At 36.0% G+C, this 19,456-nt stretch overlaps 2 protein-coding genes across 3 annotated transcripts; one reads left to right on the top strand and one right to left on the bottom strand.

The window, feature by feature from the left end:
* Window positions 1–557: 557 nt before the first annotated feature.
* LOC105764157 (eukaryotic initiation factor 4A-3) lies at window positions 558–3,614 on the top strand. Its single transcript, XM_012582666.2, has 7 exons — window positions 558–1,003; window positions 1,292–1,613; window positions 1,965–2,072; window positions 2,161–2,280; window positions 2,428–2,595; window positions 2,990–3,076; window positions 3,308–3,614. Exons 1-7 carry the CDS (start codon window positions 696–698, stop codon window positions 3,419–3,421), a joined length of 1,227 nt encoding a protein of 408 aa, XP_012438120.1. The 5' UTR covers window positions 558–695; the 3' UTR covers window positions 3,422–3,614.
* A 682-nt stretch (window positions 3,615–4,296) lies between these two features.
* On the bottom strand, window positions 4,297–18,408 carry LOC105764156 (MAP3K epsilon protein kinase 1). 2 transcript variants are annotated; one of them, XM_012582662.2, is made up of 24 exons: window positions 18,066–18,408; window positions 17,398–17,532; window positions 16,508–16,528; window positions 16,144–16,217; window positions 15,976–16,066; window positions 15,815–15,898; window positions 15,219–15,320; window positions 14,959–15,090; window positions 14,654–14,725; window positions 13,904–14,007; window positions 12,942–13,044; window positions 12,385–12,762; window positions 11,169–11,495; window positions 11,012–11,056; window positions 9,857–10,036; window positions 9,596–9,679; window positions 9,037–9,128; window positions 8,867–8,950; window positions 7,794–8,662; window positions 7,140–7,528; window positions 6,919–7,053; window positions 5,659–6,065; window positions 5,257–5,371; window positions 4,297–4,760 (listed from the first exon to the last, which is right to left on the bottom strand). In XM_012582662.2, the coding sequence occupies exons 1-24, from the start codon at window positions 18,123–18,125 to the stop codon at window positions 4,584–4,586; spliced, it is 4,260 nt and encodes a 1,419-aa protein (XP_012438116.1). In that variant the 5' UTR covers window positions 18,126–18,408; the 3' UTR covers window positions 4,297–4,583. The 2 variants fall into 2 exon arrangements, with proteins under 2 accessions (XP_012438116.1, XP_012438119.1); XM_012582665.2 differs by lacking the exons at window positions 15,976–16,066; window positions 16,144–16,217; window positions 16,508–16,528; window positions 17,398–17,532; window positions 18,066–18,408 and adding an exon at window positions 15,405–15,444.
* Window positions 18,409–19,456: the final 1,048 nt, after the last annotated feature.

Below are 19,456 nucleotides of genomic sequence, written 5' to 3'. Positions count from 1 at the left end.
TTTCATTTGCACCTCTAGTTGCGACTCTTTTAGGTTTTATAAATGCACTAGCTTTGATAACTTTTTCAAAAAGTTCCATTATATATACCACAATGTAAGTCACTTTAACACAATTTGAATTGAGTTTGTAATACCTCAAAATAATTAATTTCATAATTTGCGTTATTCCGAAAATAGTTTCGAAAGGAAGCACAATTATAAATTTGTGTCATTCTCAATAGAGGCTTAAGTGAGAAGGTCTAATGAGGATAGCTAGAATATGTTATTATGGACATTTCTCAAGAATTAATATGTATATTATAAAGTGGGAGAGAAGGACCATTATATCAAATTACAAAACCTCATACTAAAATATTTAAAAGAAATCTTTAAAATTGATTGCAGGTTGAGTGACCCGCTTTGGGCCAGGCTTGAATAAAGTAGTTTGTAGGTGAGCCGAGCCTTAAAACGCAAACCAGCACGACAAAATTAGCCACGTCACAATACGACACGTGGCTTCATCCAAATGGCTAAGTTAAAATGATATTCTGATCAAAACCCAACTTCCGATGGAATTCTCAGCTTCTGAATTTCCTTGAAGCCCGCCCTCTCTTCTTTTCCAAACCTTTTTTTAAAAAGTTTTTATTTTAATTAATATTTTCTTTTTGGTTCACCTTCGACTTCGAGAGAAAGCTTAGCCAGTGCCGAAAATAACTATGGCGATGGCTGCGGCGGCGACAACCAGCCGTGTGGCTCGGCGTATGGGTGCCGACGATGATAAGTTAGTTTTCGAGACGACGGAAGGAATCGAGCCCATACTGAGTTTCGATCAGATGGGGTTGAAGGACGATCTCCTCCGTGGAATCTATAATTACGGCTTCGAAAAGCCATCTGCCATCCAACAGAGAGCGGTCATGCCCATAATTAACGGCCGTGATGTCATTGCGCAAGCCCAGTCTGGTACCGGCAAAACTTCCATGATTGCCCTCACCGTTTGCCAAGTGGTCGACACCGCTAGCAGAGAGTATGTTTTTACTTTTACTCTCTTTTATATATATTTTAAAATCAGTTCTTTTGTGGTGATTTCCATTATACGTTGATATGCATTTGCTCCCTGAAAGCCCTAATTCTTATATACCTGATAGCTAAAACCCTAATTTTGAAATAATATAATTTGCTTAATGGTAAGTTAGGGTTTAGTCTTTGAGGCTTCAAATCTCATGATGGATTTCCCATCTTTCAAGGCTTAGTCTTCAATTTATTATGTCGTTGGAATCTTCAATGTTTATAATGTTAACTGGTGTTATATCAGGGTTCAAGCATTGATCTTGTCACCCACAAGGGAACTGGCATCGCAAACAGAGAAAGTGATACGGACAATTGGTGATTTCATGAACATACAAGCACACGCGTGTATTGGAGGTAAAAGTGTCGGTGAAGATATAAGGAAGCTAGAAAACGGAGTTCATGTTGTGTCGGGAACACCTGGGCGAGTCTGTGATATGATAAAGAGGAGAACCCTACGTACTAGGGCTATTAAACTATTGATTCTTGATGAATCTGACGAGATGTTGAGCAGAGGGTTCAAAGATCAAATTTATGATGTCTACAGGCATCTTCCGCCAGAGCTTCAGGTTCTTCCGTCACTTTCTCATCTGGCCTTTTCCTTAAACTTTGCTCTATTCTTTGTTATGAGTTCTCTTCCTATCCCTTCAAAAAAATGAAAATCCCAAACCTGGAAAGTCCTATAACAGTTGTGGAGTTCTTGGTTCGACAAGTCTTTGTTGTTTACTGTTTCATGCTTGATATTGAAATTCTTGAATTGAATTTGAGTTGGCGTGGTCCTTTTTTATTTGTTTTGCTGCTGTTATCTTGCAACATTCTGGCATTTGCAGTATAGGCAGGCACAATTCTGTTGCATTGTTTCTCCTTATCTAGTTTGTTTATGTTTTTGAAATTGGTTTTAAATTAATGAATTACTGTAGGTTTGTTTAATATCTGCTACACTCCCTCATGAGATCTTGGAAATGACGAGTAAATTTATGACTGATCCTATAAGGATCCTCGTGAAGCGTGATGAGTTGACTCTGGAGGTAATCAAAAGCTATTATGCTAGCGGAATTTCTGCAACATATACTTTGGGATTTGATGCAAGCTTTTGTTCTTTTTTCATTGTTACAGGGTATTAAACAATTTTTTGTGGCAGTTGAAAGAGAGGAGTGGAAGTTCGATACACTATGTGATCTTTATGATACATTGACCATCACCCAAGCTGTGATTTTCTGCAATACAAAACGAAAGGTCTCTTCCGAGTCTTATAGACATGCATAATGCCTTTGCTTTTCAACATTGGAACAGGAACCTCTCTAACCGTGTTCCTAATTGTACTAGTTTTTGGACATGCTATTGTATTGAGGTCTGCCTTTGTGATTTTTGCTTTTGTGACAGGTTGATTGGCTAACTGAGAAGATGCGTAGCAATAACTTCACAGTATCATCAATGCATGGAGATATGCCTCAGAAGGAAAGAGATGCGATTATGGCTGAGTTTCGTGATGGTGCAACCCGTGTTCTTATCACAACAGATGTTTGGGCCAGGGGGCTCGATGTTCAACAGGCAAGTCTCGGGAGAGATTATTATGTCTGCCATTTTTTTCATGTATTTTGCTAGTTAAATGCTTTCTAGTTGAGTAAATGTTAATTTTCTTTTTCTCCAGACCAGAAATTGTAGCTTGATGCAAGTATAGTGGGGTTTCAGAGTATGGTTTATATATAGTAGTAGTAGTGGAACCTCAAGGCATGGTTCTACTTCCTGGGTGGTTTGTGCACAAAATGCCTTGAGGTTGTGGTTATGCTAGAATTAAGTGTGTATCATGTTTCCTTGATCGACATGCTTCCTTAATCCAAGGGGGAAATAAGTGTTGTAGTGAAAAGCATTGTGGTTTCTTCAACTTTCAGAAGTCCTCCTAATTTCCTTACCTATTTTGCTAAATTTTACTTGCTGGTTTCAGGTGTCCCTGGTGATAAATTATGACCTTCCAAATAATCGAGAGCTTTACATCCACAGGATTGGTCGTTCAGGTCGCTTTGGACGAAAGGTATTTCTTTTGTTATTTAGTTCGATTTGTGACGGAAAGTGTTTTTAACTTGGTTATCCGTTACTTATATCCATTGCATATAACGTATCATGTTTACAAGAAAATGTTATTTTGTATATTCTTGATTAGTCATTGCTGTCATCTACTCCCTGCTTAAATTGTCATTCTCTGGTTGTTTTATATATATGTATATGTATATATACGAGATTATAATGTAGTGATGGTGTGCAGGGTGTTGCCATTAACTTTGTAAAAAGTGATGACATCAAGATTCTGCGAGATATAGAGCAGTATTATAGTACCCAGATCGACGAAATGCCAATGAATGTGGCGGATCTGATATAAGAATGGCATGGTTGAAGAAGAATGTCATTTGTGTTATTTGCACCGTCTTTTAAGAGTGATAGGATTTGTAGTTTGTACACCGAGTGGAAACTGAAGGCACATATCAGATTAGGATTGACTTTGCTTTTTGTGTAGTTGATTTGGGATTTGCTCCATTTTAATTTCAAGTATATTCGAAAGGTTTTGGGGTGCATGTCTTTTCGTCTATCGTCACATTTTATGTGCATCTTCACACAATTTTATGTGTATTTGTACCAAGTTAAAATCTGATTTATTTTATAATTCATGTAAATTTCATGACTTTGTTTTTCAAAATATGTTAAGTGTACATTGATCATTTATCGACTATTTAAAATCTGACAATTCTACAGCGGACTCATATCATGGTTTCTTAAAATATATGCACTCAGGACTAAAAAGTTAAATTAAAAAATTTATCTTTCATTAGTGGTTTTTTTTTTTTGCATTAAATAGTTTAAATTACAATTTTAAAACAAACTTTAAAATGAACGAGTTAAAGTGGGATTGTAAATACTTGGGTGTGACTTTGAATCAACATATGTTAATTTAATATATACTTTTTTCCAATTGCATGACTGTTACATAATTTATTGTTATTGATTTGTTGAAATTTGAAGTAAATGGTTTACATGAATGGAAAAATTATATATTACAATCAGGATTTTAGGATGTTAAACAAGTGCTTTTATACCTAAATAATTGAGATATTTTCGAGTAAAATGTAAATGGAACATGAGAATTTAAAAAGAAAAATAGTGAAAATAAGTGGCATGATGATCATTTTAGCTGGAACATACGAGAATTTAAGAAATAGTTAACTGGCATGATGATGTTTGAGACCAACAGAACAGAAATGAAGATCAAACTTTTACCCTGTACATGTACCATTATCTATGCAAATGCAAATATTATTTACCATTATCTACAAAATGATACACTTCTCTTCTGTCAATTTAAATTATATATATATAAGCCCCCAAAAAGCAGCACAAATGAGACACCAGATCATTGCTGTGAGATGAAAAACCAAAAGGAGCTACTAGTGGGGAAGAAAAGAGAAAATCATTCCTTCCAAAACAATCAAAATATACATGCATACATACATCCGGGGAAGGAGGAAACTTGTTTAAGACACATGAATTTACAAGACGGTGTTAATATGAAGGGCTTTGAGCAAGGAAGTTGCCATTTGCTTCACCAACACTTGGCCCCCGGATCGCTGTCCATCCCTTCGTTCCTCTATTAGAGTCTGAAGCTTCTGTGGTAAATCATTCTCCACGATTAATTGTTTTGGCCGTGGGTGGTGCTCATACACAGCCTGCCAACAATTAAATTTTACAATTTCAATCACCACCTATTTACACACCCTTCTTAAACCGTCATTGACCAACATAAATATGAACCCAACTGAACTCTAATAAGCAACTGCTAATAATAGCTACCAACTGAAACCTTCGAGTTATACATCTACTCTCCCCCTCTCTCTACATTTAGAAAACTAGCCCTATTTTTCCAACTTCTAGAACATTATATTTATTGGTACATCCTCTCATATATGCAGTGAATTATACCACCTATGAGAAATGAGAACTAACATATATCATGTACATTTTCAATCGCACAGTAGCTCCCCTTATATGACTAACAGAGGAATACATGTTTGTTTCCTTAAAAAGTGGCAAACGTTAAACGGCAAGGAAAAAGAACAATCTTGATGGACCTAGCTAAACAAGTTTCAGGAATCTGCAAATTGATTTTTAGAAAAAAGAAAAAAAAAGGCACACAATTCTGACAGGGGAAAGCGTAATACTGACCTTAATTAATTTAAGTAGATTAAGACGGGCAATAGCATCCTGATGATCCAACCTTGCAATCAGCAGTGGCGTCAAACCATTAACAGCTAATGTTGTGTTTATTCGGGATGATTTCCTGCATTCCAATAATAAATAAGGTCAATTCTGCAAAACCAAAATCAGGAACCAGAATTTCTATACACGCTAGTCTTATTTAATTATAAAGAACGAGGATAGGTACTTTTAAAAAGTTAAGTGTGACCAAACTGATCATGCAACTATGTAAGCATAAAACCAATTTAAACAACGAATGGCTGAGGGTGTTTCCCTTTTGGTCATTAACCATCAGTAATCTGATCCACGCAGATACTGCCATCTCTAAAAACTACGAAATAAACAAAGCAAGGGTGTAGAATCTCCTACGTGATAATTTTCAAGAATGGTTCCAGTATGTGGACAAAATGCCGCTCTGGACAACATTGGAAAAACTTCACCAATCTGTGAACTGCATCCTTCTTTAGCAAAGCTTGTTCCACCTTTTGGTTGTCACTGTCATTAGCCAAGCAAATAGCAAGTGCATCTAATGCTGTCACAGACCACAGCTCATCATCAAGCAAGCTCAAGAACACATCCAATCCACCATGGACCCTCAACTGTTCCCTTGAATTACGTGATGCATGAGCCATGTCACACAGTAGCGGCAACGCATGTTGCTTCAAGGGAGAATCTGATATGATGAAACTCATCAAGTGTGGAACGATTCCATTTTCTGCTGCTTGTTCCTGTCTCTTCTTATTTATCTTGCACAAGTTGAACAGGGCATTGAGAACCTTCAGAAAAGAAAATGTGATGGAAAATTAAAAGAACAATACCAAAGGCATGTTGGCAAAGAGAAAGAACTAAAGCCAATTTAATAAGAACCATAATTAGATAAGAGAACTTTAGACAAAATTTGGTTTGAGATTTAAAGTTGCACTTGCAGTAACTATCATGAGAAGTTAACGGAGTAACTCATAATTAATAGGCTAGTCAAAACAAAAAACTGAACTTATGGCATAGTGTTCAGTACCCTCAAGGCTCAATGCTCAGCTCCCTAAAGCTAATTTACAATATTTTACCCACATATTGAAAGGAAAATTTAGGTCTTCCAAAAAGTATAAATGTACGAAAGAAGAATCAATAGTACAAATAACAACAAAAAGGGCATAGATGTGGATGTTTCGGTTGCAAGAGCACAGCAGGGGTAGAAAAATCTGTGATCCATGAGTGAAGAAAAAGGGAAAAAAAATTGCAAAGTAACAAAAATCCAGTTCTTCAAAAGCATAGAGCAATTATTTATTTATTTAGCATAGCAACTTTAATTTTCGCATTGTTATGAGCTCTAGATATGATCTAAGGTAAGAAGATAAGATATCACGAGTTGCCAAGATTTTTCAAACACCATGTGGGTGCCATCGTATAATCTAAGGAATTCAGTCAACATTAGAATTAAATCCAGGGAATAACTACCAAAAATATAGATTGAAGTAACATAGATGAAGTATGAGACTGGCAAGACTAAGATAAAAACCAGGTGAACCACAACACAGAATAAATGTGAAGTCTCAGACAATCACAGTTGATAACCCATAAGCAGACTACAACGCAACATTAGGCATAATGATAAAAACTAAGCACGCAAACCTCGTGCTGCATTTGGGATACAAGAGGGCCATCTTTGAGCTCTAGGTTGGGGATCAAATACTTAATTGCATCTGCTCGCTGAAGATTCTCTAAGCAGTTTGGATCGGTGGACAAATAATTGATACACTTCAGAATCTAAGAAAAAGATAATGAACAATGAGCACAAAGCATACAAGACTAAACAACGTGAAACATGAAACTGAAAGCCAAAATATTTTCACCTTTAATAGAATAGGTGGGTCAATGCGATCGAACATCTGGAAAAGACGGTTAAGCAAGCTTTGGCTACACATGTAGGACTTAACGGTAGTATCTGCTTGGGCAAATTCAAGAAGAAGGTCTGCCACCTTTTCCAGATACTCCCCGGCAACATCCACATTCATTGTTGATACCATGTTGGACAGTAACCCTGATGAGGTTGTGCTTCCTGGTCTAGCATCTAGAACACCTGAGCCAGATAATACACCTGATGTCGTCTGAGAAGCTATGCCGGATCTCGATGCTGCTCCTTCATAGAATGCCAGTTGTCCAACTTTCTTACTCGCTGATTTATGTGAAATTCTAGGTGTAGAATCCACAATTCCATTTTCTCTTCCACGGCCAGAGACCTCTGAAATCATAAAAAAAACTCCCAGCCTTGAATAAAAGTCGTAACTGTGTCTTAATTAATAAGCAGCCCAGCGAAAATGTCATAAGACTCATTTAAAGGTAAGGTTAAAACATATTATGTTGACTTAGGAAGTTCAAGCATAAGCATCTTTCAAGGATTCACCAATTCCCAATGATGATACGAGTATGGGAAGGATAAGGTCAAAGTTTACAGATTTCAACCTTTGCATAAAGCACTGAACACTAGGTCAATTGCGAGTATATACCTGCAAAGTCAGCCATCAAGTAATCTAGTTCACCATTGGTTTTCCTGTCATTAGCATGTAGTAGAGGCAGTACACTTTCATGTTTCTCTAATCCTGGCAGGTGGCGTACATACTCCAATTGACAGGAGAAACGTCTAGAAGGAGGTTCCTTCTCCAATAAGCTAAGCAGCGGGCGAACTTGTTCTGCCTGGGTAGTTCTTGAAGTGGTAAATCCATTTGACATAGCTTCTATCAATTTGGGAGGTCTGTCAGTAGATGTCCTGTTTATAGAGTTACTTGCCTTTGGCTGTCTGAGGTCAGCAGGATCAATTTTCCACCGATCCATGTTTTCTCGCCCTTTGGAAGTTGTAGAGGATTCTTTGGTGCCTATATTTGCAACTTTTTCCATGGAAGTAAAGTATGCCAATTTAGAACCAACTGAAATATCTGATGCCCCATTGCTAGACCGGGGTCTGTCACCGTCAATAGAAAGATAACGAGGATCCGGCAGATTGATATCTGACCTCTGAGAATGTGAAGTTGAAGCCCGTGAAGATTCTTGAGTTACAGTTGGAAACGAATGCTCAGTCATTCCATGTCTGTCTAACAAATGATCAGTTGGAGAGAGTGGAATTTCGTTCTGAGAAAACAGAGGATGACTGGAATCTAAAGGACCAGAACGTTGCTGTTGAGCAGAACCATCTGATGAGAATCGACCCCCAACAGATTTAGCAGCAAGTCGAGTTGCTTCATTTAAACTATACAGAGTATTAATAAGCCTCAGTAATATCCCATTTTTCGCAGCTATCTGACAGAAATCATTCCTTGGGGTTGATCGTTGAAGCTTGAAAACCTGCCACATGCCATCAATTGCTAGGTGCACCATTTCCCTGTGAAAGAAGAGGATACTGAGCATTTTTCAAGCAGAGAAGTACACTAGAGTATTTAAAATGTAAATGCTACAAAAAGGAAAAGGGTAGAAGAATAACAAAGGAGATTCTGAATGGATAAATTTATAATAATTACAGAACGGTATACTGTTATCTGTCTTGCATTAAAAAGCGTATGAACTACAATCACATATACATACAGACCTGTACTTTGCATAATCAGCCTCTAAAAAACCAACTAAAACAGGGATTCCACGGCAAGCTATGAACATCTGCAAAGTCAAGGAGCTATAAAGAAGGAACCAGCATGTTCAGTACAACTCTTTTCCATCAATTAAAAGCAACTGAAATAATGAGAGGTGAGTACTCAACACCTTGATAGACAAAGCTGCTGCAAGAACCAAGCTGCTTCCATCCGAACTTCCCGAGGACGATCAGGCCCCGCAAAACTCATTACTAAAGGGATCTATAATATAACTTGAAGTGAACAAAACTGCATAAATACTACAATAACATCACTCTCTCCCTCCCCTTTCTCATTTGAGTTGAAAACATCAATCCAGGAAGTTAAAAGCAAACACACAAAGACAAACATATATATGACTGAAAACCTTCATTCACAGGAAGAACAACAACCAAAGGATAATCTAAAGGTTCTAAAAACCAAGGTGATGCCTCATTAAGAAATCTCTTTAGTTTACTTTCACCTCCAACTCCTAAAGAACTCTCAAGGTAAGAGCTCATTAGTGTGGAACAAGAAGGCTTCACAAGCCTGGGAATTAGCAAGGTTGTGAAATTGCCTAGACACCTTCTTATCCATTAAGGGGGAAAAATCTTGTGAGGTCCCACAGCCTACTAAGTAATTATCCAATAACTGCACAATTGCGCACAGTTCTTTTTGTGAATAAATAAAACTTTGACAATAGCACTTACCAAGCCAACAAGACAAGCATTCTCCTGGAAATCAGTGTTGTCTTTTACAAGCTCGTTAATAAGTTGAAGCACAGAACATATAACCTGAGATAACAGTAAATATTAACATTGTCAGTTCGTCTTCACGGAGCTCATAACCGAGCTGAAAACAATCTAAAACTCTCTCTTTAACTCCCCCTACCCCCCTCTCCTTTGTTCATCATAGGAAGTGTTTGGTTGGGGGGGGGGGGGGAGCGAAAGAGAGCCTCATGATTGACATACACGAGTTCTTGGGATATCAAGCAATTCCATCAAAGGCAGCAAACCATGCTGGGAGACAAAAACAATTTTCTGTTCAGGTCGCTGGTGGAAGATTGCTATGAGTTTCTGACAGGCAGTCATAACAGCATCCTCTGACTCTTCTGGTCTTAGTGAGCTAACCAATCGACTAAACTCAACTGCCTATAGTGCAAAGCAAAATAAGCTTTTAAGTCTCTCCACTTCCAGAAACAACAGTAACTTAAGGAAGATGCAAAATGACAATATCAGTAAAAGGTAATTCAAAACATACAATATGGAAAGGCAACAAGGGTAATAAGTATAGAAAAGATAAAAAAATAATTTTAATTACTTAGAAGACCATGTTTTTGTCCTTGTGATATTGAGATATACATTCAATCATAGGTCTAAAGGAAAAAAAAGTCCTAAAATAATCTCCTTAGTATTCACACAGTCTACTTATAATAGGACTAATGAGATGCAAAACCAACCCAAGACTCCCACTACTTGAGATACCTGCCCTATTTGAGACAGACAACTAAAGAAAATTGTCATAGCTAAGAAGAAAAAAGTGGAAAACCCAGAATCCATAAAAAGGAGTGGCAGTATAATTTGAATTTTCAAATACAAAGATCTTAAAATTAGAATAGATTGAATTGCACAAAAAGAGATTTGATAGACTGAACTTAACAGCAAGAAATGCAGGTGGAACACCAGATGGCTAAATCAACCAAAGGAAATTTAAGACTAAAACAACCAAACTATCACTTAATAATATAAGTAAAAATATAACACTTAGTACTTAGGAGAAGGAACCTGACAGTAGGTTCAGATGAATAAACTTGAACACATGCATCATTATAGCAATCTACAAGGTTGAACATAAATTCTGTTGTTGTCAGAAGTTTTGAACCTTCAACTATCAATACAGATAAAATTGCAAAAATTCTAATAAGTTGCTGCCCATGCTCAATGGTATAAAAGTTACTTTAAACCACATATAAATTAGGTTAACGAACTGATATGCATCTAAAATGACCATAGGTAAAAAAACCTCAATATACTCAAAGCAAGAGCATTTCTCAAGCAAAAGAAAGTTTATAAGAGGTTCCACAGCACTAAATAAATCAAGGCCACTTTTTGAAAGTAATGAGGAACCTGTAGGGGAAATATATTCTCAGAGGGTAACTTCTCTTCAAAAACCTGTCCAAATGAATATCATAAACAAGAGAAAATGTCATTAGTTTCAGGTCTAGCACAGCACATACGCATAGTACTCCAAACATAGCAAACCACATGGATAATTTTAACATACCAAATTATCAATGTCAATAACATCATCCTTCAAAACACCCATCATTAAGCGAAGTATGTCACCACCACCATTTGACTGTCCCATTTCTTCTTCCATTTGTTTCTTAGCAATTGTATCCCTTAATTTCTTAGCTAGATCATTTTTGCCTGCATCAGGTACAGTAGCTTGGTTCACATTCGATGCAGATGCAGATGTTGAAGCATCAGCTACTCTTTCCTCCAAGCTTTTATCCAATGGATGAAATAAGTCATCCAAGGAAGCATCTCCAGGAGGATCACTAAACCTACTTAGCTCATTCCCAGGTGAGGTCACCGATGCTTTTGTAGCCTTCAAAATTAGAATAAAATTGTCAGAATCCACTTCTACTTTCAGCAGAGAACTAAAAAGGAAGGTGAGAAAGATGAATGCTAAAAAGATAATCAGCAGTGTGCATAGACTGAGCGTTTACAAAAGAAATTCATAGATAACTAATATCACAATCCAGAAATCTGTGAACCAGTAACAAACATTCTTTTAAGGAAAAACAGAGGACCAGGACACAGCAGAATACCCAATATTATTACCATTGCTGTAAATTTGATCTGAAAAACACATATACACTGGAACAGATAATGAACGCATATGCTGGTCGGTTTCCTGAACATCTTTAAAATCTAAAAGAATAGCTTATTTGTTCTTAACCAAACCATATGAGTGAAGAATATGTTTCATCAAGATAACCGGACAATGATGTCATAGAAACCAAGATTAAGTCTTTCAAACAATGCAGGTAAAATGTACACAAGCACACACCTAAGCACCCACTAGAGCTGTCCATGGGCCGGGTGGCCCAATCGGTCTGGGTTGACTTGGGCTGGGCTGGGCTTGGAGTAAGAAGCTTTGTCCACGGGCCAGCCCAGTCCAGCCTGAATGTAGATAAAATTATTTCTTTAATTTAATTATAAATTATATAAATATTAATATAAAATATATTTTATTATTTTTTAAGCAATAATATGGGCTTTTTGGATGGGTCAGGCCGGGCCAAGCCCGGGCTTGGAAAAGTTTATATTCAGGCCTCGGCCCAGCCTGGACCATGGACACATCTAGCACCCACATGTAAACATACATGGTAACGTCATAGAATACACCAAAAAGAAACTTTGAAGGTAAATAAATATAAACTTTATTAACCTAACATTTACTTTTTCAGTAAGACAATTTCAGGTAGTATTACCTTTTGCAGGCCGGCATCCTGAGTAGGTCCAAAACAAAATGATTTATTCCCAATATCAACAGAAGTCTCTTCGCCTACAAGTCCTTTTTCCACATGTTTCTTGCTTGATTTAGGAGATCCAAAATCATCATCTTGCTGTGATATCTCATGAAGCTGAGCAGGACCAGGGGTTGCCACTACATTCTTAACAGACAGTCTACCAGAACTACTTCTTAATGAAGATTTCTCATGAATGGACAAGGTTGGAACTTCGTCTGATAGTAGATCATCATCTAAATTATTTATTCTTTCTTCACGAAGATTACTATCTGCAGAATGATCATGATCATACTTGCCTTCATTGGTGCCCTCTGCTGATAATAGCTCTTTCCTGGAGCTCTGACAATCAAAAGATTGAAAGTCATTAACGTGATCAAATCTGTCTCACTTCAGCCAAATGGAAAAACTAATAATTGTTCTTCGAACAACTTAAACTAATTTCTATTTATTGATCTTGAAGCTTTCAACTTTATCCAAGGCTTCCTAGCAAGAACGGTTCAGGTTGAGAAAGTTCTCACTGTTTCAGATGCCTCCGCTTTGTGCACAGGAAGAGTCTTTCCAGCACTTTGATTATCACCAGTAGAGCTTTCTCCATCTGCTGCAACAGTTTCTGATAAGTTTCTGCCAAAGGAATAGCAAAACAATTGGGGTGCAAGCCATCATGAGATAATGCAAAAGTAAATATAACAAGATCAAAATGGCTAAATAGCATTATTTAGTTGTCAGTTCGACAAAACAATTGGGGTGCAAGCCATCATGAGATAATGTAAAAGTAAATATAACAAGATCAAAATGGCTAAATAGCATTATTTAGTTGTCAGTTCGACTAAGGAGATTTTTTTTTTTTTTTTTGCAGCTTCTAGCTAAAATACAGAAGTGAACTATCTCAACAAATGAGATGAAAGAGACACAATTTTCAAATAATTAGATAAAAACTCAGAAATTTTCAATCTATTTTATTTTTAATTTTTAGTTTTCTTTTGGTCTTTCTGGTTTCAATTTTTGAAGTGTACATAATGCATGGAGGTAGTTGGAATGAAGTTGGAGCAAGATCTGTAAAATCTTAGAAAAGGCTCAAGAACCTAATATGTTCCAACTTGAAAAATTGTAGTCTCACATTCAGACTGTCAGAACAAAATATGGCAACATAAATCAATTATCTAAGACAGGAGTACTGATGTAAAACAAGGTGTATGGCTCAAAATGGAGCGGACATATCTTGTGTGTATAACATAATGGATGATCAATATATTATTTTCATGATTAGAAGGAGCTGTAGGTTTCTCTTAAAACAAAATCCTAAGCAAACAAATAATTGTGAAATAATGCAGATGAAAATCAATCAAAACTCTTATCACTTGACAGATTAGTTATTGTAGCTGTCTGTGTGACAAGCAGGACCATATAGTTCAAAAACACTACCAAAACCCAACAAGACAACAACCAAAGAACATTAACTACAATATAATATACTATCTACCTAATGGTTCCACTATGGCGCAGAGAAGACTGCAAGGCACGTTTGCAGTTTCGTATCCAAGGATGAGAAAGCAGTGTTTTTGCATCTGGCCTCTGTCTAGCATCCTGAAAGGTCAATGAAGTATCGTCAAACAAAGTAACAAATTACCAATGACTTAAAAGGGGTCGACGGAGGATTAGTCCTCAGTCTGATACCACTGTTTGAACTTAGCAAACATCATCATATTTGTGGACAATTATTTTAACAGATGTAGTTATCGTATAAACTAACAACTAAGATCAAAGGCCATATATTCTTTCAGCCCCATGGTCCAATTAATCTATCAAATTTATCATGATATTGCACTTTCCTCAGCTTTGTTACTTCATTTCATGTTAAGGGTGGCTTCCACCTAAAGATTTCATGGCTACAAGTATGTTCGCTTATTCTAGAACTTAAAGAAAGCAGCTTGCTTTTTTCTTATTCTATTTGTTTATTAGAAAGTGCAACAAAAAGGAAAAGAGAGATTGCACAAGAGAATCATATGAATCACTGTTAAGGAGGGCAAAGACGAATATCTGGTTCCCTTTCGGTCTTCATATGTTATAAGATCAGCATTCATCTCATTCACATAGATAAAGATCTTTCCTTGCTAATAATTAAGACTATTCTGTCAGTTCAAACCAAAAATGATTTATGGATAATAAACTTTTGATAAGCTGAGAAATAATCAAAACACAAATTAGGACTTCACTTTATCTTCCACCTTACCTTCTTAAAGCACTGGCGCAGAAAGTCAGTAATGTCTGGAGATAGACTATCAGGTATCGGTGGATTCTCATCCTGAAAGGAAGATAAAAAATAGAAAACGATAAGGAATTTTAATACATGAAAAAAAAATGCACTTGTTAAAGCATTTTTCAGCAGTTAAATAACATGACAATATGAAATGATTGATTAATCAATATAAATGGCAGATAAAAGCTAGACGGAAATGCAAAAACTCAGACAGGAAGAATCCACTCTTATTCTTATCAACTGACTACAAGAATTGCAGATATATATATCAGACATACCTGCACAATCCGAAAGAGAGCTGGCATAGGCTGCAGTTCATAGTAAGGTGGCACACACGTTAGTAGTTCGACCACAGTACATCCAACACTCCAAATGTCAGAAGCAGCAGAAACCCCCGACATTTCGATCACCTGAAATATTTTAACCTCCAAGTTAGGCATCCGATATTACCTCTAATAAGACAAAAAAGAAAACTATGAAAAACAAGTTTAACAATCAATAGCTTCACTCCAATGATTGAATGGGATCAATTAAGTACCTCTGGGGCCATCCAATATGGTGTTCCAACAACAGAATGTGTGTTAACATCAGCCTCGGTTAGTTTGGTCGCAACACCAAAATCAGCGAGTTTCACAAGACCCTGGAAAGAGAAATTAAGTCAAGGATAAGTCAGGAATAAACCAAGAGCATCCATATAACCTAAAGACACAACCATCAGACTAACTTGGACATGGAAAAAACAGACCATGGCAACTACAATGAATCTGCACAAACAAGCAAGGGCACAAGGTTAGAGGAAATATGGCCCAAAATTCAGCAGCTCATATGTTTTCCACTCTAGGAAACTTCAGCACTTCAACTTCATTTATTATTTTATCTTAGCAGATTTCTCACAACATAAGCAGCTGAAGTACAATGAAACATATGAATGAAGTGAACCAAATTCAACCAGTCTCCAATGTGCCCCAAAAATAAGGAGGTCAAATGGTATTGTACTCTATCAGATCTCTGTCGCCATGATCATATTTATAGCAAGAAAATCACTAAAAAAGGCTGATCCAGAAATAGTAATAGAATTCCTGAAGGACAAGAAGTAAGAGAAATAAGAGAAAAGAGAACTAGTTGGTAGGTTACCTCTTTAGTTGTCAAAATATTTGCACCCTTGATATCCCGATGGATAACACCCTGTTCATGTAGATAAACCAAACCTTCCAAAACCTGTTCAACAAGTAATTAGCATATCCAAATGATACTTTAACAGGGAAATGAAGCAATAAATTGCAGTAGAAACAAACCTGGGCAATATAAACAGCCACCAATGATTCAGGAAAAGGCCCAAATTTATTTGGCTTGATAATGTTTGCAAGCGAACCGTTCTCCACATACCTTCAAACATGTAAAGCAATAAGTACAAGTTTCAAACAGCTCAGTGTACACTACAGTCACAATGTAAGGTTTCTTACTCAAGAATTATATGCAGGTGAGTTGTTGTCTTCAATGATCCAAGATACTTGACAATGTTTTTATGATTCAAATTCTACAAATAATTCAAATAAGATACCAAAACCCAACTTGTTACCATCAGTAATGAGACCAGCAGCAGTAACTAACTACCATGAAAATGGCCAGTGAAAAGCAAAAAATTAACAGGAAAATTAAAAGGGATTGATAATTGCAACATAGCCAACCAGCAGTAAGACATCTTCAGTGCACATTTGCAGAACTCATGAGCATCAAACATACAAGGGAGAACACTGATGTAGCATTATAACAAGCAAAATGTTAAAAAGCACCAAAATGTAGTTAAGGCTTAAAGGAGGGAGTTACCTTCAATAAATCAATCTCTTGCTGCAATGATTCATTCCACCAACCAAGCATATTCAAAAGAAAAAGCAACTTGTTAGACAAGCTAACACAACATAAACTGGAAATGGTAAATGCATGATTCAAAGATAACAATCATATGGAGCAAATATAAATATACCGCTATCCATTTTCATTTTACATGTTTATCACCTAAAATTTTAAAATGTAGAACATATGTTAAATACACTACAATTTAGGGCTAGAATGATAAATTCCTAGTAAAAAAATTGCTGCAGGTTTCACAGGAACACTACAGTTTTTTTTTTATCAAAACCCACAAAACATACATATTCTCCAGAAAAACTGGTAAGTTTCCAAAAGATGTTCGAAGACTAAGATCCAGTCTCCCTATTATTCGCAGACGAGAGTTTTCTGCAATAAACTGATAAGTTTCCAAAACATGTTACATATGCATGTCCTTGGAAGCAGTAAAAACAAATAAAACTTCAATATTGCAAATCTTAAGCAGCTTTGATCAAAACATGATGCTTATCAATATGAGTCAACTATTACACGTCAAGAAGATAAAAATACTGATGAGAAAAGAATTTAGTATACTTCCAAAAAAATAAACACCCTAAGAAACATGCCAACCGTTCAAAAAGCACCCTAGCTTAAACAATCTTTCATCAATCATAATGCCCTGGAAACATAGTATAATCTAAAACAATAAAAACAGTTCTAAAATGACTGAACCCAACTGTTGTTTTAAGGACATGGAATATAAACACTAATGTAATGGCCAACAGAGCTAAACCCTTTCAAGTAGGCCATCATAATGAGACCCAATATCAAATTAAGCACGTGCACATTTACAAACTCTAGAGCAAAAAGAGAATATAAAATCGAACCATTATAATATTGAGATCTTCCTGGGCTATATTCTCCAAAGATACTTGTTTAATTGCAACAAAGTCTCCATTCTCCAAATCCAAACCTTTATAAACACGTGCATATGCACCTTTTCCGATTTCATCTCCAAGCATCTGCACAAAAAAAAGAGCAGAAAATATATAAACGTCTTCTTTCAATTTTCTCAGGGTTTGTGCTATAAGTATTCAGCAAGTCATTAGCAGGATAGAAAGGTAAATAAATGGTTCGTAAGAAACTTAACATTAATCACCAAAAAGATTTGAACGAGGAAAAAGAAAAAGAGAAAGGAAAAGGAAAATTGGAAGTGCGTAATTCTTTCTTCCACCCTCGTTCTTTTTGCCCTCCGATTTGTCGTCAACTAATTGAAATGAAATTTGCAACCACTAATCCAATCAGAGAAATTCAAAAATACAAATTAAGCCAGCCTTTTTTTTCATTCTTTTCTGTAAAATGAGAATTGAGAGGAACCTTTGACGAATAAAGCCTTCACATTTTCCTTTTTCATTTCCATTATTTACTTACATTCCACAATTTTTATAACCGACCACACCGTCATTAACAGAAGAAGAAAGAGATTGATAAATGAAAAGGAAAAGGAAGGCAATGGGGAATAGAAAGACAGATCGAATTATGGAAATTGACTAACGTATTTGTTGCCGAGAGTTTTAGATTTGTGGAAAGCGGAGGAAGTAGCTTGGCGAGACATTGCTTTGTGTCAGGATTCTTCTTCTTCCTCCACCCTCTTCCTTGCTTTTCTTTCAGAAATACGGAGGAAAGCAATGGGTGGCTCTTTCCAAAAAAATTTTTAAAAAAATCCTATAAGAAGAAGAAGAAGTGGTCCATTTTTTGGAGACCAAAAGATTAGGGTTTAGAAACGCAGGAATCCAGCGAGGAGGCCTCAGCTCCTGAGTGGTACCCAAAAATATGGAATAAACAGAAAGGAGGCAGAAAATGAGAAAACGGGCGAAACTACGGCTACTGACGTGCTGTCGTATTGAAGGATGAATTCTTTATTTTATTTTATTTTTTTTTAATAAGAGTAAAGAAGAAAAAAATTTGTTTAATTACATCATTCATTAATACCAAATCTGACGCACTGTGGTGAAATTTTGTTCAATTTGTTTTTTTCCCGATAAATATTAGTATTTTTTTTCTAAATTAAAAAAAGGGTAAACTACACTCATGGTCATTTTTGTTTACCTTAGGCTACATTTCAGTCACTTATGTTTGAAATGTTACATTTTAGTCACTTACGTTATTGTGTTGTAACATTTTAGTCACTGAGCCGTTAATTGTCGTTAATGGTGTAATGGTAAGCTGACGTGGCACGTTAAATTATTATTTCAAATAAAAATTTTAGGTTAAATTATACAATTGGTCTCTATAATTTTTCGTTTTGAGCAATTTAATTCTTTTATGTTCTTTTAACTTTCTTTCTTTTTTTTCTTTTTTTTTCCATTCTCTCCTGCTTCTCCCTCTGTTTTTCTACCTTTTTTATTTCTTTTAACATACCAGGAAGTTGAATTGGTAGTGAAGAAAAAAGCATGGTATGGGTTTATGGGTTTTGATTATAGGGTTTTGGTTATTGGCAAATGATGACAGTCGACTTCCTACTTCTTTTTTCACTGCCAATTCGACTTCCTAATAAGTTAAAAGTAATGAGAAAGGTATAAAAACAGAGAGAGAAACAAAAGAGAATGGAAAAAAAGAGAAAAATTTAAAGAACATAAAAGGAAAAAAATTAAATTACTTAAAACGAAAAAAATATGGGGATCAATTATATAATTTAACCTAAAATTTTGTTTGAAATGATGATTTAACGTACCACATTAGCTTACCGTTGCACCATTAACGATGATTAATGGCTCAGTGACTAAAATGTTACAACATGATAACATAAATGACTAAAACGTAACATTTTAAACATAAGTGACTAAAACGTAACCTAAAGTAAACAAAAGTGACCATGGGTGTAGTTTACCCTTAAAAAAATGGTAACTTTTTTAATTGAATAGGGTGGAGACTAAGGGCCCTTTG

Source organism: Gossypium raimondii, chromosome 12 (assembly GCF_025698545.1).
Source record: "Gossypium raimondii isolate GPD5lz chromosome 12, ASM2569854v1, whole genome shotgun sequence".
In the NCBI taxonomy this organism is placed as follows: Eukaryota; Viridiplantae; Streptophyta; class Magnoliopsida; order Malvales; family Malvaceae; genus Gossypium; species Gossypium raimondii.
The sequence above is the reverse complement of the archived record's forward strand: the minus strand, read 5'-3'. Positions and strand labels throughout refer to the sequence as shown.